Raw genomic sequence first — 27,717 nt, 5'->3', positions numbered from 1 at the left:
TTTCTGCTTTGTGAGAATAATGTTCATAGCCAGGATCCATCAATTCTTGAGGAGCAGAAGAAATCTGTTGCTGTTTCTGCTCTTGCCTCCATCCCCTAATAAACCTTCTTTGAGATTATCAAGTTTTTCCCTACCTATAATCCAAATGCTCCCTGCTGTTTAGCCTATCACTGAAAACTAATGAGAAGATCCCATATCTCACCATATTAAAACATCCTTCTTTGCAGTTGTAGGCAGTTTCAGATATTTTCCCAGACTGAACAGGCTAATTTTTCCTAGAAATTCCTTTAGAAATGCCCCCTCAGCCATTCCCTGGTACTGCTGATGCTCTGCTGAGCATCTTTTCCCTCAGTTCTCATTAAAAACCCAGCACTGGGCAATAAGAGCGATGTTTCATCCAAACCACTCTGGATATTCGACCATATCCATGCTGTCCTTTCCAATGTGCACCTTATTTACACTATCTACATGTCCAGCAGCCCTCCCTGAAGGAGTCAGAACCCTCATGGGGAGCCAGAGAATCCCTTGTGTTCCTACATCTCCAGGCTCAGCTCTTTCCTCCTGCCCCAGGTTGCGCCGCTGGGCTGGGGCAGCGGGATGGCACAGACGGACTTGGATCGGCTCTCCTTCACCTCCCGAACCTTCTCCGTGTTCCCCACTGTGGGAAAAGAAACACCACGAGAAACACAATGAGAAACACCCTTCTTTGTGGTTCAGCAGAAACGATGAAACCCCGAGGTGGCCATGTGCTCTTTGGGGATGAGCTGTCCCACTTCAAGGATCACTTCCGAATCATAAAACAGGAGGCAAAGATCACTGTCTCCATGGAAGAAAAAAGCCAAAAAAAAAAAAAAAGGTAATTTAAACCTGGATTTACACTTTGAAATACATAAAGTATTTGGATCAACATCACTGTTCTTTTGTCAGTGCCCACCTGCAACTTTGCAGAGCAAAAATTCACACTGGTGACTACCTTAAACCTGCTCTGGAAAGTACAGGTGTTCTGCTGGAGCACCTGGAATGTCATGCTGTCACATTATGGGATTTTTTGAAGGGGATGAACATGCAATCATGACAGAAGGGTTACAATCTCCTTCTGCTCTGTCACTGCTGTGTGTCAGGAGCCATGGTGCTCATGTTTTCCTTGAGGTGGAAAAAAAAAACTAGAAACAATGGGGTTTATTACTTTTCTCTGGTTACAGTCATGGTTTTCTTCAGGAAAAACATAACTGAAATATTCCTGATAAACTGTGGATTAAAACAGCTACATCCCAGGTTGGATGAGGCAACCTGACCTAGCTGGAGATGTCCCTGTTTGTGGCAGAGGGGTTGGACTAGATGGATTTGAAAGGGCCCAAACCGTTCACACCAACCTTAGTTTGGGCTGAGAGGGAGCACCGGGGGCTGGGAAGGCTTTCGGCTCTCCTTGCTCACCCATGCGGCTCATTTAAGGATGTCCCACATCCTCCCTGTCACCTGTTGAGTCATTCCACAGGGATGACGGTGAGCAGGGGAGGGCAGGGAATGACCCCCAGCTCCCCAACTTACCGGTGAAGGAGCGGCAGAGCTTGGGCTGCGGGGTGGCTTCACCCTGCACCGAGTACGAGTCCTCCTTCTGGGACTGAGGGAGAGAAGGACTTTAGTGCCTTGTGAAATCTGTTCACGACACTCCTGCCTCATAAACCAGCCCCCTGCAACCCCTAAGGACACCACTCCCATTCGTTTGCCTTTCGCCATGTAAAAATAAACAACAACAACAAAAAGAAGGATTAATAAAAATAGACTGAAGAGATGGCAGAAAGTATTTGCAGACACTGATTTGTACAATATGGAATCATGAGATTGGAAGGGACCTTAAAGATCATCCCATTCCAATCCCTCTGCTCTGGGTGGGGACACCTCTCACAGGACCAACTTGCTCCACCCAAACTGGCCTAAAACCCTTCCAGGGTTGGGGCATGCATGACTTCTCTGAACAGCACTGGAAGCTCTTTATGGACTGTCAAGAATTTAGAAACAAAACTGAGCCAGTGTCAGAAGCTTATAGAATAAAAATTGCATGATACAGCAATTATGTTTTAAGTTCTGGAAGAGGTCTGAGCTCCCCAGGAACGGTTCAGCAGAGAGGATGGGAAGGAGCAGCCCTGGAGCTGGGAGAATGGAGCAGGGAGTGCAGAAGGCAAAGCTGTCCCCAGGATATGGATGTTTCTCACCTTGGCTGTTCCCCACGTTGGCTGCAGGCCAAGGAGGCAGGTAACGAGCTGGCACTAACGAGCTCCCTGTCCTTTCACTCCACTGCTAATCTCCACCCTCCAGAACAAAAAAAAAAAAAAAAGGAACGAAAAAAATAAAAATCAGGTAGCACAATGCCGCCTGGATTGTTCCGTGCCTCTGTAAACTGGGAATAAGTCTCTCACGCAGCTGTGATTTGGCACCTCGGTCCAGGAACCCAGAGTGCCAAAATAACTCTGGACACCTCCCAGCCTGGTTTTCTGTTTTGTTTCGGTTCGTTCTCCTCCCTCCCCTAACGAGGACCGCTGCCCTCCATCCCTTGTTCTCACTTTTATTGACCATTTTAATAACAATGCCTTCCCAGCTCCGGCAGCAGCGCCTGGCTCCCTGGAAAGCCATTCCCAGGGGCATTTAACGATTCTCAGAGCATGCTCCATGAAAGGGCTCCGACATAATTACCAAAGGCACTGTGTCATTTACGCACATGGCTCACAGGCAGCTCCAAATAAGCTCCTTCTGGGGGAGTGCACTCGTGTTTTGGCAGGAGAAAAGAGGACCAAGTTGCCTGGCTACAGGTGCAAGGATTTTCTGGGTGCTCGGTGGTAAATAAAAGCTGTCCTGGGTCTCAGAACCCGCCCTGCCAGCTCAGGCTGGGCTGGATCCCTGCCTAAAATAAAGCAAGCCCCAAATGCGGCCGGCGCTCGGAGCCAGCAATGATGCACAGCTCCAGGAAGCAGCAGCCTTCGGCAGGAATTTTGTCCTTAGGCAGAGGAAGGCGAACTTTCTGCTGGAAATAGATAGTCTTGGAGTTAATCCTCTGGGCTGTGGTTCAGAGCTGCAGTCACCTCGATCTCCTGCCAAGGTCCTTCTGCCTGGTGTAAATCATTTAACCTGCTCCGGAGGGAGGAAGATTGTTCTTTTCTTGCTGCTTCTCCCTGCTTTTTCCCTGTTGCTCTCCGAATTTTCCTTGGAGGAGGCTCCAAGAGCCCCCTCTCCATGCTGTAAAAGCATCTGAAGGGCAGGAGACCCCTAAGGCACCTAAAGCCACCCAGGAGAGGTGACTCAGAGTCACAGAATGGTCTGGGGTGGAAGGGACTTCAAGGAACATCCCGCTCCAATCCCAACTCCTCCTGCCTGAATCCTGGCGAGGGCACTGCTTTCTCCTGGGGAAGGAGATGGATTGCCCAGCAGCCAGGATGAACTTGGCTCCTCCCCAGCCTGGTGAAGCCACCAGCCCACACGAGGATGCTCTCCCAGACATCCCTGATTTTTTTTTTTTTTTTTTTTGGAGGGGAGGGGGGGAACTATCAACCAGCCGCTAATAAATATGAGTTTAGCTGAGCTACAACAGCTTCATATTTAACAGCAAAGCTCTCAGCAGCTTCACTGAAAAAGAAAAACAGAAACTGGCCAAACAAAAAAAACCCCCAGAGTTTCTACTGAACCAAAGGGATTTTTTAATTTTTCCTTCAGCTCCTAATGCTCAAGGTATGACCAAAGCTTTTTCCAAGACTGGCAATGGAATTGCAGGAGTTTCAGTGGCCCTTTGCTGGAAGTTTGTTTCCCTCACTGGATTTCCAACTGGGATTGCAAACACAGTTGTAATGCTTCCATCTCGTGGTGAGATGTAGAATAGAAAAACGGGGGGAGCAACAGCATCCAAGTTTTTCTTGCTGACTCAAAACCTGGAAGGCCAAACCCTTCCCCGTGGGACTACAAAAGATGGAATATCTGACAGTCAGAAAAATCTCTACCATTACTGACATTTCTCATTAATAGCTTTTTTTAATTAGGAAAATACAATTTTCTTTTCAATTTGGCACGGAAGAAATATGAGTAGCTGCATTTTTTCCCCAAAATCTGGTAAGTATTGAGCTGCTTATAATAGGTTAAAATCTACTTTTTAGCACAGTGTTCCCTCTTTCTGCTGACAAATTTTGCAATCTGTCCTCCTACAGCACCAAGTAGCAGCATTCACCCACCCTCCTTAACATTATATAATATTTTATATATATAATTAATATGGTGTTAATATTTCAAGGCTCTATTAGAGCATTATCCCATCACTTTGGGACATCATTTTATTTCTATTCACAGTAAATTGAGGCAGCTATTCCTTAAAAATTAGCAGAAGAGCTCCTGGTGCCACAAAACAGGCCTGGCTTGTCCTTTTGGGCACTGAGGGATGGTCATTGGGTTAGAGCCACCCTTACAGGTGTCACTGGGATCACCTCCCAGTATTTACTATCATCTCCCAGATTGGACAGGACATCCTGATCTAGTGGAAGGTGTCTCTGCCCGTGGCAGGGGGTTGGAACTGGATGATCTTTAAGGTCTCTTCCCACCCAAACTATTCTGGGATTTACATCTGTTTCCCTTTAACTGGCACAAAGCAGAGATGGCTGCAGTGCAGGGGTGTGAGCAGCACCAACAAGTGGCTCCAATGACACAACAGTCAGTATTCAGCATCAAACTGGCATTTTCCATAATCCACAGGGCATTTCCCACCCTCAGAGGGCATTTTCCATCATCCATGAGTCAGTACAGACACAGAGTGAATCCTACTGCTTTTGCAATTCCCCAAAAATTATTCAGATCCCCCAAAGCCCAGCTGCAAGCACTCAAAGGAACAGGAGAAACAGCTTTCCCAAAGCTCCTGAATTTCCCACCTAATGCAGCAGAGAAGGGGAAAGCAGGAGCACAAGGGTTAACAATCAAATATCCTTAAAGTAGGGAATGTCGTGCTCAAAATCAGCTGGAGTTTGATGCTGCTCTTTTGAAGTTTAATTATACCAAATGTTCTACAGGAACATGCCATGTTCTTGCCTATCTATTCTGAATTGTAAGTACCAATCAGCATGTAAATGATCAAATTAAATCTTTTAAGTTGTTTGCAAGAGCCAGAACACCTTTCTGGGAAGGAAGGGCTGAGTACCAGCAGCGTTTGGTGCGGTGCCGCCCTTCTCGGTGAGCTCCCCCATGACTGGCACTTCCACAAGGGAACTGGAGTAGAAAAAAGTCAAGGGCACTCCCAAATTCTTGTGCTGTCGTAGAAAATTACTGTCTAAATAGGGAAGGGTAATTTGTTTCTTTCTAAAAGGTCATTTTGTTCTCCTCAGTGATGGAGCTTGGCTCCTCAGTTTAGAGATCGCAGCTCACACTTGGACAGTGCTCCAGCTCAAGCCATCAAAACCTAAAATGCGGAGAAGTGAGTGAAATTTAGGGATAGCTCAGCAATTACTGCTGAGCACCAACTCTGCTAGAGCTCAGAGAGTGTTTGGACAACACTTTCAGGCACAGGGTGGGATTCTTGGGGCTGTCCTGCACAAGGCAAGGAGTTGGCTCAGGGATCCTCATGGATCCCTTCCAACTCTGGATGCTCTTTGATTCTGCACTGCTGCTGACCTGGGAATTTAAAAGCAAAATATGACAAGGGTTAAATGCTTTTCCTCTAAAGAGTTACAGAGGATGGGAGGAACTGAAAAGACCAAGCCTGCTCCTCATGCATCATTCCTGGAAACCCTTTTTTTCCATAGCTAAATGTTGACCCAGCTTCTCTCACCAATTAACAAAGAGCAAAAGTCTCCACCAGGCACAGACTTTGTATTAACTCTGTTTCTCCTCTGAGTCAGAACATAAAACCACACAGAGCTATGCCAGTAGTAAACTGGAAAAATTTTTGTTTTTCACAGGAATCTGGTAAGCAAAACTTCCGTCTATTTTACTTCTTTCAAGCCTGCCCAGAACTGTAGATGTGTTTAAAAACAAAAACCTCACCTCTAGAATGAATAAGAAAGATCACAAAAATGCTTCTGTCCTTTCAAAAGAGTTGGGGGAAAAAAAAAAAAAAAAAAACCACTGAGTAATTTCAAATATTTACAGTCCCTCTGGACCACTGACAGTGGGGGAGACAAATTCCTGTCTTCGATGAAATCTCCCAGAAAAGAAAACACGGGAAAACCAGACCTCAGAATCTACAGAGCAAAGCCCAGTCAGTAACATTTGCTCGGTAAAGAATTTTCCCAGCACGGGTGGAAGTCTACTCACAAAGCACTGAATGAGGCTGTGCTCGGGGTGGCTCCTTGGTTTGCCAGGAGCTGGGATGGGGAGTTTTTCCCTTGGTATTTTTTCCTATTCATTGGAATGCGATTGGAATGAGATTTAGGACAGAGGAACGTTTTTTTTGGGGTTTTTTTTTAATTTTAAGTTAAAGTAATGAGATTTGTCTTTTGAAAGAAAACAGCAGCAACCAGGCTGTGGGGAGAGCAGCCTGTGAATGGTCCTGCTTGCCTGTGTTCCCTCTTACCTCCTTCCTGGAGCTGCAGGTGTCACTCCCGCTCACCTCCACCAGCAGGCTCTTGTGCCGCAGGATCAGGATCTCCTTGGCCTGCTCAGTGGGCTCGCTGTCCCCAGGCAGGGTGTGCCTGTTGTATGCCGGGCCCTGCAGGGGACACAGAGAGGCTGCTGGACACGGGAGCATCCCTACCCTCCCTCAGGGAGCCTCCTCCCCTTGCAGCCATCCCGCCCAGTTCATGAGCATACTCTGATTTAGGAAAAATGCGGATGGAAAGAGCCATAGAAAGGAGATGAGACTCCAAACTCTGCTTTTTTAGGTGAAGTCACCCAAGAAATCACTGAATGACAAGGCTGAGTTACACCTGGCAGTGCAGGTGGCAGAACAGGTGCAATGACTCTGCTCGAGGTGCCCTCACAGCTTCAACCCCCAGTGTTTTGTATTTACCCCACTTCCCCATATAAATCGTGCAAACAATGGGAACCATAAATCCTCCTTCAAAAGCCACCACCCAGACAAGTTGAAATCTCCCACCAACACCAGCGGGAGCTGGGATAATGCTGTCACTACAAGGGGTTAGGCTGTATTAATGCAGGACTAAGCACAAACTGGAGCTGTGCCTTCATCTTCATCCCTTCACCATGTCCATAGGTTTCTTCCCAGCCTTATCCCCTTGCTTCCCTCAGCTCAGCAAAGGGACAGGAGGAGCAGGCTGATCCCCCAGTGCTGAGCTGCCCACATCAGCCCCACCCCTGTGTGTAATCCATAAAACAAAGGCTCAGGTGCATTTTAAGTTTAAGTCTCCCAACGAGCAGCAATTCCAATGCACAGCCTCAGGTGAAATTTCACACACAGCTGTGTGAAACCCCAGACACAATCCATGATTCTGTAAACAGCAAGTGGGGTTTATGCCCTTTAACCACCGGTTCCAGTTCCTTGGCAAAACTGCTGGGGGGATTTAAAAAAAAAAAAAAAGCTCTGAAGTAATTCCCACTCACACCTGTCTTCCACAGGGAAAAATGTACCATGAGGATAACCCCATCCCTGCTCTGCCCTAGGAGCTGCTGCTGGATCTGCTAACCCTGTGTCTGAAGTTCCATATGCTCCTCCTTTCTCCTTTTCACTGCCGGGTACCGGTGCCGAAAATATTCCATGAAATTATAGGCTGACTGGGTGAACCTTTCAAAAGCTGTCAGGCAGCAAACAGAAATGTGCCACTGACTTGGAAACTGGATCTGGCTCCACACAGCCAACTATTCTCTGCTCACAAAGAGACATCCTGGGTAATTATGGAAATATTCATAACATCTGCTCAGACTGTTCGGATAACCGAGGAAATTTGTGTTATTGGACACTTAAAATATGGATTTTAAATATAGAGGAAAAAGTTATACCGTCCTCCTGATCCGGTACAGGTTTCTTGCCAATATTTCCTGCATGTTGTCCAGGACATCAGGATTTGGAGTGTCCTCCAATTTTTGGTCTGTTATGACAGTCCTGTCACTGCTGCTGCAAAGGAAAGCAGAACACCTTATTTTGGAAGATGCACAAGAAGTTCATCCTCACATCTCAGTGTCCTTTGGGATCCCACCACAGCCAACATAGCCAACATAGCCAACACCTCATCCTTGCAGATGGAGCTCACAGCAAAGCAGGAATTTGGCATTTGCATCAGAGCTAGGTTATCCATGTGCTCCCTGGTGGATAAAAAGAGCCATGAGGAGCAGTGGCAGAGCAGAATCATCTGTGAGGTCTGAAGTGGCCATTCAGAACATTTAACAGTGCAAACCCATCCAAAATTGGGCAGGAGCCTCTTCCTCAGAGCACCTATTTCCCTGTAACTCGTGACACACAAGTGACCCTCCATGTGCCACCATCAGTGCCGGGTGATGCTCATCCAGCCCATCCCTTTTAGCCCCCAGCTGCTGAGTTTGAGCTGGTGTTTGCTCACAGGAAGGAGGGGTGGGCTGGGCCGTGGCTCAGCTGCCCAGCCTGGGCCAGCTCAATGGCGTGTTTGCGCTCCAGCTTCTCGTAGAGCAGCACGATGCTGGACTTGGGCTGGTCGTACTCCCTGAGCAGGATCTTCTGCAGGTATTTGCTGTTGAAATACTCCAGTCTATTGGAGAAAAAAATGAGATGGGTTTAGCCTCTGCCCTGACTCCCCAGCACCAACAGGCCTGAGCAAGGCAGCAGGGTCGTAGCCCACGACTGCCCTGTATTCCGTTAAATTCCATTATATCCCATTAAGTCCTCCTCAGAAATCGATGGTCCAAGAGGTCAGTCCCTAATTATTTCTGCATTACAATATATGAGTCAAAATATTAAAACTTCACTAAATACAATAAAAACTCCCCAAAAGTACCAGATATATCATGAACTCGTCCAGAAGTGCTACAAGCACATGCAGCAGCCACAGATTTAAACACTTCCAGATTCCCTCTTGAGCCATTTCCTCTTCTTTTCTGCTCAAATCGTTGAATAATTTAGGTTGGAAAAGACCTCTGAGATCATCAATCTCTCTAAGATCTGCACACAAGGAGCCAGGATGCTCCTCAGCAGCAGTGACTCCCATACCCTCTAGTGGCACTTCCAAGCATGGGCATTCCTAAAAACTCTCTACCAGCTGCATCTGTGTCTGGACCACCAAGGAATTAAACCTGGTAGATAGTCTTTTTAGTATATTTTATAGTATTTGTAGTTTTTTTTTTTAAATCCTGATGCTTTTTTTTTTAATTTTAAAATGTACAAACTCCCAGAATTTAATGAAAATTGAACACTTTGCTACAGACATCTGTAAAGATCCTCTGTAACTTCAGTCCACAACAAGCAGTGCTGCAAACTCAGCTCTTTAATGTTAACTGTGCACAGGCAGGGACGGGCCACGTGTCACGACCATGGCACTTCCAGCAGATTTCTTTGGGCAAGAAGGGAAAAAACACAACAGGAGAGGAGAAAGGATCTTTTTAGGGTGATGCACATGAGGTGTCTGCAAGCAGGGAAGTGCCCTGAAAACCTGGTGTCCCCTTGGACAAGGAAAAGCTGCCCCTCTGTCACCTCCCTCGTGCCATGAGGATGAACAAGGCCCAGCTGCCCACAGCAGAAACTCTGGGAATAGAAACCAACCTCTTTTCTTTTTTTTTTTTTTTTCCTACACGTGTACACAGTTGTATTTTGGCAAATCCTTACTTGTCTTTCCAGTAATACTGTCCCCAGTGTCCAGATATATCTTCAATGCCAGCCAGCAAATGATCCAAGAACTAAAGAGGAGAGAGGATTTCGCTCTATGCCGGTTGCATACGTGATGAACCCAGTCAGCAAACAGCAAAAGCCACACACACAACAGGGGATGCTTCCAGCTCGGGATAAGGAGCTGGGAAACAAGGAGAAAAGGCACTGGGATAGTTCTCCATCCATTCATCCAGTGGTGCTGGAGTACAATGAGTGATTTGCTTTCAGGTGTGGGCAAGCAGAGAATAAATGCTGAGGGCCATGAATCTGCTCTCTGTGATAAGTACAGGAGAGCTCCCATCTCGGCCTTGACCTGCAGGAAAGGCTCATTTTGGGGGTTTTGGGGACAATTTGTCTCAGGAAATCAGTATCCTCAGGCTCTAAATGTAGGTAACACATAAATGATGCTTTGACTTGTATAATAAATGCTGCCTTCTCCCAGACACTTCCCACTAAATGAAATCAGCGTATCATACTTTATATAAATACATTACTATTGTTTTAAATTATATAAAAAATCCCAGCCTGGCTGGGTTTTCCACCTAAAAGTTAAATCCCTGTAATTTCCCAAACTGCTTTCCCTCCTAATGGCATCTCTAAACTGGGAGAGGGCTCTGCTCTGCTGCCCTTCACACTCAGGTACTGATGACCCTAGAACTTCCTACAGCTCTAAAACTTTAAAACCATTTTTTGGGGGGGTCAGAGAAATTTCAGAGCAGCTGGCTCAGCCCTGCAGTCTGGCGTGGGTTTAGTGCCCTCACATGGCTGTTGGCAGCTGTGTGTTCCACAAACACGACACTGGAGGGAAGCACTGAAGTGTCCCATTCCTGCGCGTGTCCCAGGCCAGGCTGGACGGGGCTTGGAGCAGCTTGGGATAAGGGAAGGTGTCCCTGCCCATGGGAGGAGGTGGAATGAGATGAGTTTTAAGGTCCCTTCTGACTCAAACTACTCTGATTCTCTGGAATTACGCTCACACACTCTGATCATCACTCCTGCAAGCAAGAATATCCCAACTATCCAGATGGCAAAATAAATTTGAGAAGAAAGCTGCTTCTGGCTTCTGCATCCCTGATTTCCAACTATCTGCATTTTTACGTTCTCAGCTTAATTGGTTCTTGGCCGTTTTCAGCTCACACCTCCTAATAAACACATTTCTGAGATGATTTACCATTCACACCCTAACAAAAGAACAAGGTCTTCTCTGTTCACGACTGGAAAAAGCTCCTCAGCCTCCTGAGCTGTTGGTTAGCCTCAGACAAAGCCCTGCAGTCTGACCCCATTGTCAGGATGCCAGACAGGTTTTACCAATGTCCTCAGCCCAAGTGGCTTTATTGCTAAAGAAGACAATGACAATAATATTCCTGAAGGAGCCATACCCACAGAAACATGGCTGGGATTGAACAATAGGATTTAGGAATATATTAATTTTCCATTGGATGAAGATGCAAATGTAAAGGCTAAGCTGAGTGGGAGAGCAGCTGATCTCATGGAGCTGAGCCTCTCCCTGAAGTCCTCTGTGACTACAAATACCTTGTGGTGAGAACAAGGGGAATGAAATCCTACTTTTGGGTTATGGATGTAGAATCACAGAATGGTTTGGGTTGGATGGGACCTCACATCTCATCTCATTCCAGCCCCTGCCATGGGCAGGGACATCTTCCACTGTCCCAGGTTGCTCCAAGGCCTGTCCACCCTGGCCTTGAATAATTCCAGCGATGGTGCACTTTAGAGATTCCCTCCAATATAGCACCAGTCTTATCCTCCCTTTCCTCATCTTTTTGTAAAATTATCCAATGGTGGTAGTGGAACTGGAGAACATATGGAAGTTCCTAATCCTGAAAGCAACCAAGCTTCATTTTCTTTCATTCTTTCCTTCATTCCAGAGACCAGAGAAATTGGAATTTGGTCAGAGCTTAGTTTTGGGCAAGAAATTAATCTTTTTCTCTCATGTTTGTGCACTACCTGATGCTCCATCAGCCTGATTTGTGGCTGCTCTTCCAATGCAAAAATAACCCATGGTTAGGAACCTGAACAGGACTTCCAACATGGAAAGGGGCTGACCTGCAGAGGATTTGGATAAAACTACAGATCTGCAGGGTCCCTGGAGACATATACTTTCCAGAAGATATCAGAAAGCTCTGGCCATGTGTTGATGGACGCTCCACTTACCCGAATGTGGATCTGCTCTCCCACGGTGGGAGCACTCTCCCTTTTCCTCTTGACAGCCAACAGGTCAACGAGGGGACGGATGGTCATTCCCTGCAAAGTGACCACCGACACAAAAATCAGCCTTTCCTCACACCCGATTTTCCGGCACTGGAACAAGAGCCACTGGCATGGGGCTGAGTCACAGCGACCTTGTTCTGGTGTTGGAGCAGCCTCTCACACCTGCCCTGGTTCCCTGGCAGGATAAAACCTGCAAAGCTTCAACAGGACTAGAAATCGTTCTCCCAGGTGTACCCCAAACACTTTGTTTGCTCCTGGTAGGAATCTGTCAGCGGGAACTCACGGAGAGGCTTCAGGATGGGGGGAGGAAACCTCCGCTCGCCTCCTCTGGCCTCTCCAAGACCACAAAAAGCCAACTAATAATTCCAAGGTCAAGCCTGTGGCTTGCTGTTGCTCATGGCCTCCCAGATGGAGAGGGGCTTGAAACAATCCAAGTTCAAATGCCTGAAATGAGCATAATCCTTGAGATTTCTCAGCACGGAGCCTCCGCCAGCAATTGTCTGCTCACTCCTTAAGCACTGCGTGTCACACACCATTACTCCAGCAATCTTTGACAACCAGCCAGTGCCTAAGTTTCCTAATCAAAGTATCCACCTGGTGGGAAGGGTCAAGGGAAAAGTTTTAATATCCTTTAAGCCTCGTGAGAGAACTGAAATACTGCTGTGGTGTGTTTCTTAGTCCAGCTTCTGTGTGAAATGACTTTTCTAGGACATGTTTACAGCAAAAATGATGAAGTAGTTGATGTTTATGACTTCTGAATGTCACAAATGCTGGCACAGAGGAGAGTTGAACACATTTTTAATTGCACAAACAATTAATGTGTCATTTTAATAGCTAATAGCAACAAAAATTGTGTCACTATTCAGAATCAACAACACAGAACTCACAAATTCCAAAATAACAGATATTGCAAAAATTAAGTAGAGACTGTGCAATTTGGCCTCTTGCCTTCCTGGATAATCAGCCGCAGTTGTTTCCATTTTAAAGCAGCATTTGGGACTGTTATGGGAATCCCATATGTCATTCCAGGCCACACATCATTTCACAGCACACCTGCAGGTCCCCTGTGCCTCTCCTCCACCCACCAGGGATAACTCATCCCAGGGAGTGTCTGATGGCTCCATCACAGCTCACACAACGTTTTCCACCTCCAGAAATCCAGTGGGACAGTGCAGACATCGAACAACCTCCCCCCCTTCACAATTATGACATTTGCAGAATTCCATAGCAGAGGTCAGGGGCCAGTAAGTTGAGAGAGTGAACTTCCGACAGTGTTTGATTTTAAAACCACACTACGAGGCAGAACAATGGGGGGGGGGGGGGGGTGTGACATTCCAGAGAAGCCGAGAGAGCTCCCTGGAGAACTTCCTGGTCTATGTGGAATTTATCCAGCCTGCTTGGAAGCACTGAGGACTTGATAACGGCTCTGTCAACCTCCTCAAAATGATTAACCAGGCTTGTTGTGGGAAGAGCTTTATGCAACTGGCTTAGGAAGGCCAAAAGAGAGGATTTTCCTGACTTGTGGAATGCACTGATAGAGCTATGGGTGGCCAAACCTAGCTGCTCACGGGGTGGTCATTCCTCTGTGGCACAAGGGTTTCCAGCCAGCAGAGGCAGGATTTCCAAAGGAATCATAGGATGTGGAGGGTTTGAGCTCTGACAACATGCTTTGCTGGCCCAAACCAGCCTAAAAGGGCCCAAGTCACCTCTGCCTTGGTTTCTGCCCTATTTTAACACAGACACTCCCCATCAAGTCTATATTGAGATCACTGTGAACGTAAAGAAAACGTTTTGCATAAAACAAGAACAAAAATGTCCACTACACACAGAAGTTGTTTCACAGCCAGTATTTCTCTTGCCCTTTCCACACACAGTGATCATGAAAGATGCTGGGGTGGTGAAAATATTCCCTCCCCAATAACGCATCCATCGATGTGTCCAACAGCACCAAAAACTTGACTTGCACACCCAGGTTTTTGAAGGCTCTGTTACATTTACCCACCTTTTCTGTGCTGAACTCCAGCAATATCTTTCCGCCTCAGGATTTTAAGTAATTTTCCTGGTTTTCTCCTCCCCCTGTTCTCGTGGTGGCCCTGGCCCTGCAGGTCCCTGGAGTCCCAGCACAGCAGACGCAATGTTCCCATGAATAGCTGAAGGTCAGGGGGTCTCCGCGGCGACAGGGGGACCCTGTTTAACTCTCACCCTTTTGCACGGGGATGACATCACCAGCTGAGCTTTGAGGTTGCACAAAAGCCCTTTTCCCAGCCCCGGGAAGGATTTCCCGAAGCCTGGAACTGCTGCCTTGGAACAACCTTTGTGTGAGGCTCAAGAGCGGCTCTGCGTGAGCGGACGTGCCTGGGGACCGGGGCTTTTCAATTTCTCACCCACATTTGCATCTTAAAACCTGTCAAGATCCACCTCAGCACATCCCTCCTCCCCTGGCCTGGCCCCTGCTCGCTCCTTTCAGGCTGAGGCTGTGCCCAGCCCCACTGCCCTGCAACTCCCAGCTCCGATCCCATGGGCACAACACACTCTGATCCCTCTTCTCCAGCTCAGGATGAGGATTTAGGCAGACATGGGGGAAGCAAAACCAACCCCAAGCCTCCACATCGCCCAAGTGATCAACACCCACCTGAGGGGTTCAGTCAGGAAAAGCAGAAGGAATTTGCTCTGGGGTTGATGCTCAGCCACCGGGCCACTCGGCAGATGCCACCAAGGGCCACCATCTCCCAAAGGCTCAGAAATTCCTCTGCTCCCTCCATCCACAGGAGGATGGCTCCTGGTCAGCAGCTCCACATGGACCTCATGTTCCTGACCAGGAGCTCACAGGGAGGTTTTTCTACATGAGTCTTTCACGAACCTCCATATCCCACTCGCTTCTGTCCTGTAGAGACCCACTCTTTACTTTTTGGGATAAATGGCAGATGGACATCGGCCTTGTTCACTTCAACACCAGACAAACCCCATTTTTTTTTCCACCACATCCTCCTTCAAATGTGGCTGTGTTTGCCAGACGAACTAAAAGCTGTATTTTAGAGAAGCCCTTAGAGACTTGCTGGTGGTCAGAGCAGAGCAGGGAGATATCCAAGACCCTCATCCCACAGAAAGCTGCAGGAATGGTTTTACCACTAGATGTCACAGCAATGCTGAGAGCTGCTGCTCCTCCCGAGCCCTGGAGCACCACAATTCCTTAAAACTAAGTGTTGGAGCACCAGAATTTACAGCCCCAGCCATGAGGGAGAGGAACCTTCTCCATCAGACTCCTGGAGGGGAGCCAATCCCGATTTTGTGCCCAGTACTGGTTTTACCTGTATGAACACGGTGAAGAGGATGACAACAGTTGTTGCTGCAATGAAGAGCTTTTTCCTGCGGAAGTCAGGCAGCAGGAAAACCAGAGAGAAGCAAATGGCCCCTCGGAGCCCCCCGTAGGCAATGATGAACTGATCCTTACTGGTGATGGTGTTCACGTGAAATCTGTTCACAAAGAAAGTCAGCACAAGAACCCCTGAAAAGCAGGAAGGTAGATTGAGGCACATCAATCAAATGGAACAACTGGAGAAAACTCATGATGCTACATTTTCCATTAAAACATCACGGAATTGGTAAACACCAACTACAAGGAACTAGCCAGGGCACAAGGGGCTATATTCCCAATTGGCCACTGGAGAATTTTTCTTCCAGTCTAACCCAACAGGTTGAAATTTGCTTTGTCCAGATAAAACTTAATCCCCAACATATTTCTAATTTGAGGGACTATAAATATTGTCTGGCTACAGTCCTGAAATATTATTTGATTTATTCTAATTGGTGATAACAAATGACTGAATTGCTGAGGTTACAAATGCTTTTGAGGCAAATCATCAGCAACAACTTAGCCACAAATTGCCCTCCTATTTGCAAAAGTTTCCAAGCAGTAGCTTGGATAAGTAGCTATATTCCAACAGTGTTAATGTTATTTCTTTTTCTCCGATTTATACTGTACAAATTGAAGGCCATGCGAGGTGACAGAGCAATTGCTGTGATTTACAGCCATTTGGAAATGCACAAACAGATGCAGAAAGGTACAAAAAGTCAGGCCTTAAATCAGTAGGCCGTGATTTTAATACCAATGGAAGTGATAAACATCCTATTTCCCAAAGATTAACAGCCGTTTTGAGAACTGATAACACCACCTGCCACTGACTTTCATTAGGAATTAGCTGGAGCCACAGTACTGTTGCTTTTCTGGAGGGTGTTTGTAAAAGAAATAAAAACAGTGCATTTATTATGTACATATCAAACATCTTCCCACACACCTCCAGCTAAAAATAGCTGAACTTTGACTGTACATTGGAGGAGTTTGAAGAAAACAAAAAGATGGGGATGACTGGGAATAAGGAACTCAATTAACTGAACTTTGTGACACCTTCCCCGTCTCTGGAGCTCTGCAGAACTGGTGCTGAGACCAGCAGATGGGAAGCACTTGGATGTCAAGGTTCTTTGCAACTTAAAAAATAAATAAAACAAAGCCTCCCTCAGATCACATCCACCCCTGCTCTACAGCTCAGGAAGTGTTGATGATTTAAAGGAACAAAATTTACTTAAGCTGATACCCTGGCCTTTGTCTTAATTTAATCCTTCCTCATAAATTATTATTAGCATTCCCTACACTAATTCAAGGCCAGTTTGCTCCAGGAGATGTCATACAATTAATCATTCTGAGCAGAATGTATTTTCTTCTGCAGATACCTTGGGAAAGAGCAGGAGGAAATCTCCCCATGGCTTGGATATCAGCAGAGCCCCAGTGCTGCTATGTAAGGGCTTTTTTATTCCTTTTTAGATCATCTTCCTCATACCAAAGGAATTCCCCAGATTTCAGCAGAATCATTTCTCAAATACTTAAAGCACTGAGAGTGTTCTATGAAGGACTGGGGTACAGTTTACACACCAATCCCTGCATTGCCCAGCAAAAAAATCCCCAGTTCCTGCGAGGAAATGTGGGGGCACCTCCCTTTTCTGATTCAGTGCTTCAAGCACCTCCATAATCATAGAATCCTGGAATTGTAAAGACTGGAAAAGCCCTCCAAGAAAATCAAGTCCAACCATTCCTCCAGCACTGCCACCACTAACTCATGTCCCCAAGTGCCACACCCACATGTTTTCTGAACACTTCCAGGGCTGTTGTCTCCATCACTGCCCTGGGCAACCTGTTCCAATGTTTGGCAACCCTTTCCATGAAGAATTTTTTCCTACTATCCAATTACTAATTAATTAATTATTAATTATTAATTAATCCAGAGCTGCTGGATGGCTCTGAGTAGGCCAAGGTCTAATCTCAATCACCATCTCCAAGGCAGGAGTTTCCCAGTCTTTCAGATTCCAGTTCCCAGTTTTCCAGAGTTTCCCAGGGGGTGCAGCCCTTTCCCAGGTCTCACCCTCCCAGCTCCCTGACAGCTTCCCAGGAAGGTGCTGCAGGACAGGAACACCCTGTTCAGGACCACTCAGACAATTTCCAGACCTGGTTTGTGTGTTCTTATTTAATTCCAGGGAGATTTTGACTGGAAAATGGTGGCTGCAGCCTGAGCCCTTCCCTAATAATGTGCAGCATAATTTAAGCTGCTCCCAGAAGGGCTGTGCTTAGGGAGAATTTTGGGGGTGCTTTTGCAGCATTGTTATGTTTTTATATTTTGCAATGAAGAATTTTTGAACTAAAAAAAAAAATCAAACTCACTGAGAAGTCCTTTTGTCTGAGCAAATAATTTAAGAGAAACCACTTAATGGTAATAAAACACTTGAATGTACAAAAAACTGACCAATGAGCACATTTCCAAGTACGGTGCACAGTTATTAAAACAAACTTTGGCATGTCCTAACAGCTAATAAACCCCATTCTGCTCTGCCTTGCTAATCATGGCTTAACCTATTTAAACAATTTCTTGAAGTGTCTGTCAAATTTGAGTTCACTGCTTGACTCACTGGTTTGTAAACATAAATCCTGTTGAATGTTTTTAAGCTCCTGGATTCTTTGCCAAAAATGCGTGCTGCTATTTTCACAAATATTGTTAATACATAAAAATGCCCATAACTGAGGCATTCTGCACTCATTAGGTGCCAAACACTGTAAGAGGAATGGAGGTCTAGCCTCTCCCAACACAGAATCAGCACAAGATGCAGCTGCAGAGAATGGAAACACAGCACATCTATTTTTTTCTCGCCATTTTCAATGCATGAAAATAGGATCCCAGGGAATTCTGGAACCAGGAATTGGGTTTTCATGGTAGTTGTGGCTGAAGAAACTGCAGAGATCAGTTGTCAGGAGAATATTTTCTTGCCTTGCTCCTCATTATCACCAAGCCTTTTCCCTTCATTTTTGTGAGGTTGGTCACACACCCTGATAGGCTTTCCAGGGATGCTGTAGACTCTCCATGCATGGAGACAACCAAAAACCATCTGGACACAGTCTTGCCTGCCTGACCCTGCTCGGGCAGGGTATTGGACCAGATGATTTCCACAGGCCCCTGCCAACTTCAGCCATTCCCCAATTCTGCCATTCTTAACCCTGATCTGAAATTCTGGGGTAGGAGCATCCTCGCAGCTTAGGTTCCAAATCTCATCTATTTAGGACAACTACTGGAATGTTCCTCCAGATTCCCAGTGAAGGATGCTGCTGTACACAAGCTTGTTATGAATAAATCCCTTAAACTGCCACAATTCAGAATATGAGGTCAGAGGATTTTTATGGAACTCCCACCCCAAGGTATGTACCTACAAAGTCCCTCCTGTTGGGAGAATACCAAAGGACTGAAAAAACACTGAAATGGAAGAGGAGACTGAGGCAATGAAGGAGGGTAAAGGAAGATCATGGCAAAAAAGAGACATTGATAAAATAGATCTCATGAGGGCTTCTATCTAGCACCAGAGAGTGCACAGAGCAGGAAACTGCAGCAAAATGTAAGATTTAGAATTGAGTAAGATGGAGGAGCAGGAAGCATTGGCTGGGATGTCCCAGCCTAGTCCTAGCATTCCCATCTGGAATAATCACACTGCAGAGTGAACAGGGAAGGATGATGGAGGGGCAGAGCTAATGGAATCTCATTCCTCACTCCCATAAACAATAACACACATGGAAAAATCAAGATTCTACAATTTCCCCTACCAAGTGCCCTCCAAATGAGACAGAAAATAACCGTGAAGCAAATGTAGGGCCAGTTCCACTCGTGGTTTTCCCCGATGGTGGAAACCCCGAGAAAGATGAAGATGAGGGTGTCGCTCACACTGCTCCACATCTTCATGAAGTACTTGACTGTGGTGTGGGACTTGAGGGAGATGTTGGCTTCCACGTAACGCTTCATGCCCATGGCACAGGAAATTATGCTGAGGAAGTGAAAAATTAACAGTGGGAAAGAAACAATATGTTTTTACCCTTTAACACAGAAAATCGACACATCAGTTATGAAAAAAAGTGGGTTTCATCAAGTCTTGGATGCTTGCAGACATTTCACTGCGGGCTGATTCACTTCCTACATCAGGCCAAGAGTATCAACACCACTAGGACAATAAAATACTTTATATGTTGCCCAAACTGTCCAAATCTGGATTTTAACATATGAACAATTCATCTCCTGTTGCATTTTATCAGAGCACAAAGCAGCACCTGCAAGTAACACCCAGCTCTTCCCTTCCCCACACATCGCTTCCAGTTCTTTAACTTTGCCAAACTCTGACCTTGCAATTGCCTGGCAATTTTTCATGGATAATTGGTTCTTCAAGTTCCAGGGAACATGGCATTACCCTAATTCATCAGCTTTTCAAATCAATACATTTTCAGGCCAGCAATCCTAGGAGGTCAAAACAATTGAGCACTCAAAACACTGAAGCTCTGTTTTTTATATTTTAATCTGGACCAAAATATTTTTTGCAGCAGATTTCTAGCAATATTCTGCTAAATATTGCAGCAGAAACAAAAAAGGGCTTTAAATTTCCAAGATCTGACTTCCAGTGCTGTTTGGTAAGGCCATCCATATTTTTATTGCACTGAAAATCACTTCCACAGGGAACATCACAATGTTGGATCACAGAAAAGCCAACAGAGACGCAAATCCTTGGCTTGTCCATGGCTCTGGGTGTGACCTGGTCACACCTGCTGTGAGCAGGACAAGTAAGTGACCCAAACAAAGGTGTTGGGAGAGGTGGTGGCTCACCCAGAACTGTCAGCTAAGAGCTGCTCAGAGAACTGCCAGGCAATTACTGCTTTGCACTGAAAATACCCTGTTTAACCCCAGAATTTCACCAACATTTCACACTATTTTGAAGACACAAACATTTGGGTCTGTTTGAATTTAAAACTGGGCTTTAGGGAGAGGATTTGTGGCAAAAGGAGAGGATAGGAAAGATCAGAGTCAGGAAAGTCACAATGCTTTTGCTGAGGAGTGGGATCCTCTGTTATCCAGCAGCAGGAGACCAAGATTCAAATCCCTTTCTCACCAAAAGTCTGAGTTCACATCTTTCATCTCCTAAGAAAATGTACCAGTACCTAAAAATATTCTAATACAGGTCTGGTTTGATTTATCCTTTTTAGTTCTGACCTGCTCTGCCAGAAAGAGCAACAGTCTGAACCACAGACTGAAAAAAAAAAAAAAAAAAATCTTCAGTTTCTGTGTCTGCCTCAAAAAATAGCGGGGAATATAGTTACAGTTAAAAACGAAGAAATCCAAGTATTTATGGGCATGTAACTTTCAGAACTGTGGTTTGGGAATGATTATTGGAGAACAGACATGGGATCACAGAAAGGGAATAAGCTTGTGTTGTCCTGGCTAAAGATGGACATTACCACCAAGGCAAGGGGCAGAAAAAACAAGAGAATAAGAAAGAAAAAAAATCAAACTAAAACCCATTTGCAGAACAGTTTCACAGACTGAGCTGTATTCAGATTTTTTTATATTTTTCTGGAATATGTAGAATTGATTTTTTTGGCAATCAAATTATTTTTCAAAGAAACAAACTGCCAAAAGCTGCTTCTTATAATACAGTATTCCCTGGCCACAACAGAATGAATTGTTTGAACTCCAGATCTATAAGAGAGGCATTTATAATTTGGCAATTAGAAGGGCACAGTGCAGGAATCAGCTGCCTTTGCCATTGTTTTGCTTTAGAAAAAAATGCATTATTCAAAAGAACAGCAAATGGGTTCCATAATGGGTACAGCAGATTGTGATTGATAGAAGGAGACACCATCAGGATTGAATGTTTTCTGCTCCACGATGATTATGCAGCATATTTATTTCACTGTTCTGTCTTGCACTCCTATAAATAGGCTTTTCCTACCTATTCCCAGAGCTGGAATTGTTTTCAGTAACACTCAAATATTGCTCCTATTAACCAGCTGAGGAAACAAAATCTGCAAGACGCAAGAATGGTTTACACCCAAAGCAACATCATTAGTTTTAAAATAGATCTCCCAGATACTTCTGTGTTGAGCTGGGAGCCCACCTCATTTTTTAATTTTCTTTTTATCTTCATTCTCATCAGCTGCACAGTTGCTTACACTGCAGCAGCTGATGCAGGGTAGGTGCATTTTGGTGTCTTTGGGGGAATATTAAATAGTTTTGATCCTCAGCACCAGCCGACTGTGTGTGAGTAGGAGAACCACACTCAGTAGATACCAGACCACAGAATCCAGGAGGGCTGGATCCCTCTGGTTTTCCTCTCTCTCTGCTTTCCAAGGTGAGATTTTGGTGAACATTGGGGTCTTTCTGGCTATTTTTGTCTCAGGATCTGCTCTGACAGTGAGATGTCCAACGAGGTAAGCACAAAGCTTAATTAGACTCTTAAATCTGAAGGATTTGGCCCAAAATTATTCATTTTAATGGAAGGTCTACCCTGTTCAAAGAAAATTAAATGAACCGAATGATCTCTGACAGCTTTGGCTGAAATTGCCCAGCAGATTCCGAATGTTACTGGAGACAGAGGTGTTGGTTGACACCTGAGGCCAGACATGAGCTGTGTCTGAGCTTCTGGAGTCAAGTCAGAATCTCCAAAGCAGAGGTTTCCATTAGAATCCTCTGCTCCTAAAAAGCAGGAATATTTCAGGCTTCAATTCCCATCCCATCACTTGCTCTGTCATGCCAAGGGCTGCCAGGCAGGACATGTAGATGGGGAAGAGGATCTGAGAAGAGATGTGCTGCAAACCAAGACCAAACCTTTCCAAGGAGCTGACTAAATCCTCCCTGTAACTCTTCCCATGTTGGTTTTCACTGGGCCATGTGGAAAATAACAAAATAAGCTAAGAAAATTCTTCTGGCTCTGCCAAAGCCAAACCTACTAGACATCTCACTGTTGGAACATCCAGCCTTTCCGAACAAAAACCATGGAGCTCAAACTGACATTCCCCAGTAACCTACATAAAACCCACCACCAGCCATCAATGTGCAAGTCAGGAAACAGTGACACTTGGAGAGGGCCCTGCTCCTCGCCTACACAGATTTCCAAATTTTGAAACCTTTTTGGGTATTTTTCAGCGGATATAGGTAGGAAGTTTTCCTGGAGAGAGGAGCTGCCGGGCCTCACTTACGCCACAATCCCAGAGAGGTGGAACATCTCAGCAGTGAGGTAGGACAGGTAGCTGTACAGGAACACGAAGAGGGGCTCAATGACGCGGATGTCCTTGGTGAAGCGCGTGGTGAAGGCAGCAGTGAACCCAAAACTCAACCCCACTAAAACTCCTCCCAGCCCAACCACGAAGAATTTTCCAACTCCAGCAAAAACATCCACGCTTTTGATGGTCGGCATCTCACAGAAAGAGCGAAAGAGCTTGTAGAGCACCTTGGCAGGGGGAAAGCAAAGAGGGAAACAGCTGTTAACTGAATGTTCACCAGACGTGGTCATGACACCAAATACGCTGGGGGGATTTCTGCCAGTGCAGCATCACCTCCTGCCCAGGAGGTCTGGCTCCCACCAAGGGACTGCTGTGGCCCTCACGGACATTTCTGTCCCCAGACACGGAGTCAAAGGGAAACCTGAAGACTTCTAAGTTGAGTTGAATGCTGCCCAGGACTTCAGGCTGGAAAACTGGACCAGGGGCTCTCTGCTAGAAGGGGTTGTTGATGCCTTTTCCCTCAACAAATCACAGGATCACTGAGGTTGGAAAACCCCTCCAAAATCGTCAAGTCCAACCGTCAACCGGCACTGCCATGTTCACCACTAAACCATGGCCCCAAGTGCCACATCCACACGGTTTTTAAACACTTGCAGGTGTGGCGACTCCACCACTTCCCTGAGCAACCTGTGGCAATGCTTGACTGCCTTTTCCACTAAGAAATTCTCCCTGATAGTCAATCTAAACCTCCCCTTGAGGTGACACTTGAAACCATTTCCTCTCATCCTGTCACTTGTTCCCTGGGAGAAAAAGACCAACCTCCACCTGGCTACAACCTAATTTCAAGGATCAGCAGAGGGAAATGAAGTCTTCCCTGAGCCTCCTTTTCTGCAGGCTGAGATCTCCCATCCCATCACTCAGCACACCATCCTCTGCAGGTTCCATACCCCCGTTCAGGCTGGTCCTTACCACGGTCACGGCATCGTTGAGGAGCGATTCCCCAAAAACCAGGATGTGCAGCTTCTCGTTGACGTGGATCTCCTCGAAGACGGCCAGCACGGCCACAGGGTCCACGGCGGCGATGAGGCTGCCGAACAGGAGGTTGTGCAGCAGGGACACGTCCTGCAGCCGGAAGGCTTTCACCTGGCAGATCCCATACAGGGAAAAGCCGATCCCAAACACGTTCCAGATGGTCCCCACCACCGCGTAGAGCAGGATGGTGCCGATGTTCTCGAAAAAGGGGCGGCTGGGCATGAAGTAGCCGGCGTCCAGCACAATGGGGGGCAGGAGGTAGAGGAAAAAGATGTCGCTGTCCATCACTGGTGGTGACCTATCGTTTAATCCATAGATGATTCCCCCCATGATGAGTCCCACAAATATCAGCAAACAGCTTTCGGGAACGACGGAAGGCAGCTTGTTGTAGAGATGGAACCCTGGAGGGCACGGAGAGATAAAACTGGTGTTACCTCACAAACCCTCAGAAGGTCACCACACTTCCACTCTCAGCAGGCTACACCTCAGAGTAGCACAAAAAAATTCACACCGTGAGGGTGAAGTTGCTCAGAAATTGGTTAGAAAATCTAAAAATTACTGAAAATACCAAACTTTCTCAAATTACTGTTTGTTCAGACCTCATTTCAGCACAGCATAAGGTTAGAGAGATATATTGAGGTAATAAACAAAAAGTAATAATCTGCATAAATAAAACAGTATTTGGAATATTAGTTACGTAATTTAGTCAGCAGCCCATCCTCAGCACTGACAGAAATAGCAACTTTTAATTTTAAACACTAAACAGCTTCTATACATTACAATTAAAAAACCCACAAAAGGTCTTCCAATTAATCATAAAAGGTCCCTTTTAACAGTATTTTTTCATTAGCATTTAAAGCTAAAAAGCTAAAAAATATCCAGTCAAGCTAGTCTTGTGCAATGCCCAAGACTAGAACAACCACCACTAGTACAATGAGAGTTATTAAAAGAAAAAGTCATTGAAACAAACCTAATTATAATAATAATTTTTTTAAAACCTCTGATCATTATTATGTCTTCATGCATATGATTAGAATTAGGGTTTCATTATGTAACATGAGATTAGTCAGACAAAAAGACCCTTTCCATCTGAAAAATTCTGATCAAACCCAATCTTAGAGACTTCTCCATCCTGAGGAGAATAAATACAAAAAAAATGCTGTATAATAACTTTCATAGCAGTAATTTAACAAAATTGAAGACAATTTCTGGAGAAAAATATTTATATATAATTTTCACTTTCCTGTGCCCAGTTTTTCAGAGGAAAATATAAAAAGATCAGATACTTTGCATAACTTAAAGATTTCTTAGATGACCTTGCATAGAAAATCAATGCACAGAAATTTTATTTTAGGCTGTATAACACCCTGGACATGGATGGAATTATTCCTTGGCCAGACACAGGGCACTTTTAGAAGAAGAAGGAATTTTCATTTTAAGATGAAGATATCAGTGGACCACCTGCACAGAGCATGGCTGGGAAGGAAATCAAAATGAACACACACCTTAGTGTGTCCTGTGATTAAATCAAATTCCTCCTCCTGGAAACCCGGCCTTTTTCCTCCTAACAGCAACAGCACACACAGGTGTGAATTTCCAGACGTAAAACCACAATTTCCAACCTAAAATGCAACTTGTTTTCCATCTGGGCAGTGTCTCTGGCACACAGTGTGCAAATTCCAAGCGTTTGGCATGTTACCTGAGGCTCCAAACCAGAGAGGAGATGGAGCAAAGGCCACCCCCACCCACATCACCCCCACAGAGATTCCCCATCCCTCCTCATCCTCCCAGGAGGCCTCACCTATTTTGGCCAAGGATGCCAGCATGATCCAGAGCGTGATTTCAAAGGGGACCTGGACATGCTGATAATCCAGAGAAAAGAAGGCATGCTCCGAGGAGTCGTTGCCCTGGCCTTCCTCGGCAGCCCAGCTGATGTTCTCCAGGATCACGTCCTCCTCCAGCAGTGGCTCCTGCAGGGCTCCCACCCATGGGGCTTGGAGGATGCAGGAGAGCCAGGACCCAGCCAGGACAGCTGCAGCTCTGTGACCCTGGCTCTCCATGTCCCTGGAAGCCGCAGCTGCTCCTGCTGTGATGGGTGAGTGGTTGAAAGTGCTGCTGGAGACACTGGCACTCGTGGGGGTGGCTGCAAAGGGAGGAGCAAATGCTCCACCTCAGACTGGCTTCCCTCCCTGGTCCATCAGTTTCCAGCTGGTAGATCCCACAGTAGAGTGGTGCTTTTTGGTGCTACATGCCCAAATAGGGGCTCCTCCTGTGGATGCTTCCTTGAGGAAATGCCCCATGTGCCCAACTCACGTTTTAGTCCCAACTCTTGATGTGGTTTGGCTCCCAGTCTCTCATAAACCTCTCTTGAAGGGGGAAAAAAAATAACCTTCACTGCTGTTAGAACAGACAGACTTGACAGAACAGGTCCCATGAAAAAACCCCATCCCGAAACAGCTCCATCACACAGTGGGCTTCCCTGGATTTCTGCAGTGCCCACACGAAGAACACAACACAAACATTACTGGAAATCAGTTTTCATTTGGTAAAACAAGCAAATCACCCAGTTTGTTGGGCTAAATACAGAGCTGCAGGAACAGAGAGCACCTGTGTGGGACAAATAAGGCTCTACAATTGCTTAAAGCTTCCTATAAAAAAGATTCACAGGAAAAGTTCTCTTCATCTCTCTTTGAAAACAGCATCAAAACCTGAGTTGCTCAGAATAGTTGGGAAAATGGAAAAATAAAGGTAGTTTCAGCAGTGTTTAACAGATTTTAATAAAACAGTGGAGGAAAAAATGTACTGGGTCAAATTCCTCCATTGTGAAGCTTCGTTTGGGTTGATGATGTTTCAAGAGGCACAAATTTAGCCCAAAGAACACTGGTAATTAAAATCTGGGGCCTGGGGCTGTTACCAGACGGATCGATGGCCTATTTGTTCCCTTCAGCCGCCTGAGTGACACCAAAATCAAGTGCCAGTGACAGGCTGGTGACCCACTTCTGAGCTGTGGCGGCCCAGGACACAGATCCTGGGCCTCAGCACCATGTGAGCTCCCTGTTCCTCATCCCATTGGTAAAGCAAGAGGAGGGTAAGTTTTGCAAGACAGGAGGGATGCAGTGATACCCTCGAAGAGAGAATTCTTCTTGCTTTACCGGAGTTCATTTGAATTTAATAGAATCAGACAATGGTTTGTGCTGGAAGGGACCTTAAAGCTCATCTCATTCCAACCCCCCATCCATGGGATACCTCCCACTATCTCAGTTGCTCCAAGCTCCATCCCTTGGACACTTCCAGGGCAGCCACAACTTCTCTGGAAAACTTGTGCCGGGGCCACAGCACCCTCACGGGGAGGAATTTCTTCCTAGCATCAAAAAAGAAATCACTCATTACTCTGAAGAAGGGAGAACAGTGCTCTTAACAGCAATTAAGAAGTAATTAAGAAATTATTTAGCCAGAGGATGAGCAATGGAAGCAGCTCTGAACCTGGGCTTACATCCCAAGCCATCATATTTTACTCCTTCTGTTGAAATATTGTGTGTTAAAGTTACAGGTTTGAAGACTTGTTCCATTTGGCAGCACGGAAAAGGGGTTCTGCCAACTTCCCATTCCCCTCTAGCCCCAAATGATCCGTTTTTTTCTTTTGTTATTCTTGTGAAAAAAAAAAAAAAAGAAAAAAATTTAATGCTCACCTACACTTCCCTTAAACCAAAAACAAAATGTTTGTGTCTTGGAGGGGAAAAAAGCCTTGCTGTGGGGAGTTCAACATCCTAGAAACTGGTTTTGTGTGTAGAATCTGTATTTATTTATTAATGAAACCAGAAAAAAAAAAAACCAACAGAGCTGGGACAGAATCTGAGGAAGGTCAACAGGGAGGATAATCTTAAAATACGCTCCATTTTCCAAAGAAAGCTAGCTTATAAAATCACTAAGGTTGGGAAAGACCTATAAGACCACTAAGTTCATTATATATTAGCTACGAATAAGCCAAAAGCCAAAGACGAAATGTTTTTCCAAAGTTCTATGATAACAGAATTCATGCTGTTCTTCTGGTAATGGCTATTGATATTATTGATCCACTTTTTAACGTGAGCACCATTTGATCTGATGTTTATGGACAGGCTTTCATTTCTTC

At 45.6% G+C, this 27,717-nt stretch overlaps 1 protein-coding gene across 1 annotated transcript; it reads right to left on the bottom strand.

Moving 5' to 3' along the window:
* Nucleotides 1-533: 533 nt before the first annotated feature.
* LOC136289004 (sodium/hydrogen exchanger 2-like) lies at nt 534-25,645 on the bottom strand. Its single transcript, XM_066182471.1, has 12 exons — nt 25,387-25,645; nt 23,523-23,986; nt 22,530-22,780; nt 19,116-19,333; nt 15,289-15,485; nt 11,924-12,013; nt 9,713-9,783; nt 8,478-8,642; nt 7,921-8,035; nt 6,539-6,673; nt 1,549-1,621; nt 534-658 (listed from the first exon to the last, which is right to left on the bottom strand). Exons 1-12 carry the CDS (start codon nt 25,643-25,645, stop codon nt 534-536), a joined length of 2,163 nt encoding a protein of 720 aa, XP_066038568.1.
* Nucleotides 25,646-27,717: the final 2,072 nt, after the last annotated feature.

The sequence above is a fragment of the Chamaea fasciata genome, unplaced genomic scaffold, assembly GCF_029207755.1.
Source record: "Chamaea fasciata isolate MVZ Bird 193981 ecotype frontalis unplaced genomic scaffold, bChaFas1.0.hap1 SCAF_4, whole genome shotgun sequence".
NCBI lineage: Eukaryota > Metazoa > Chordata > Aves > Passeriformes > Sylviidae > Chamaea > Chamaea fasciata.
This window is presented reverse-complemented; position numbering and strand designations above follow the sequence as displayed.

Coding starts and splice junctions, on each gene's coding strand:
- LOC136289004 (XM_066182471.1), bottom strand. CDS start 25,645: ATGGAGAGCCAGGGTCACAGAGCTGCAGCTGTCCTGGCTGGGTCCTGG. Junction 23,987..25,386: donor GGCATCCTTGGCCAAAATAG/GTGAGGCCTCCT, acceptor CGTGCCCTCCAG/GGTTCCATCTCTACAACAAG. Junction 6,674..7,920: donor TGTACCGGATCAGGAGGACG/GTATAACTTTTT, acceptor TGTCCCCTGCAG/GGCCCGGCATACAACAGGCA.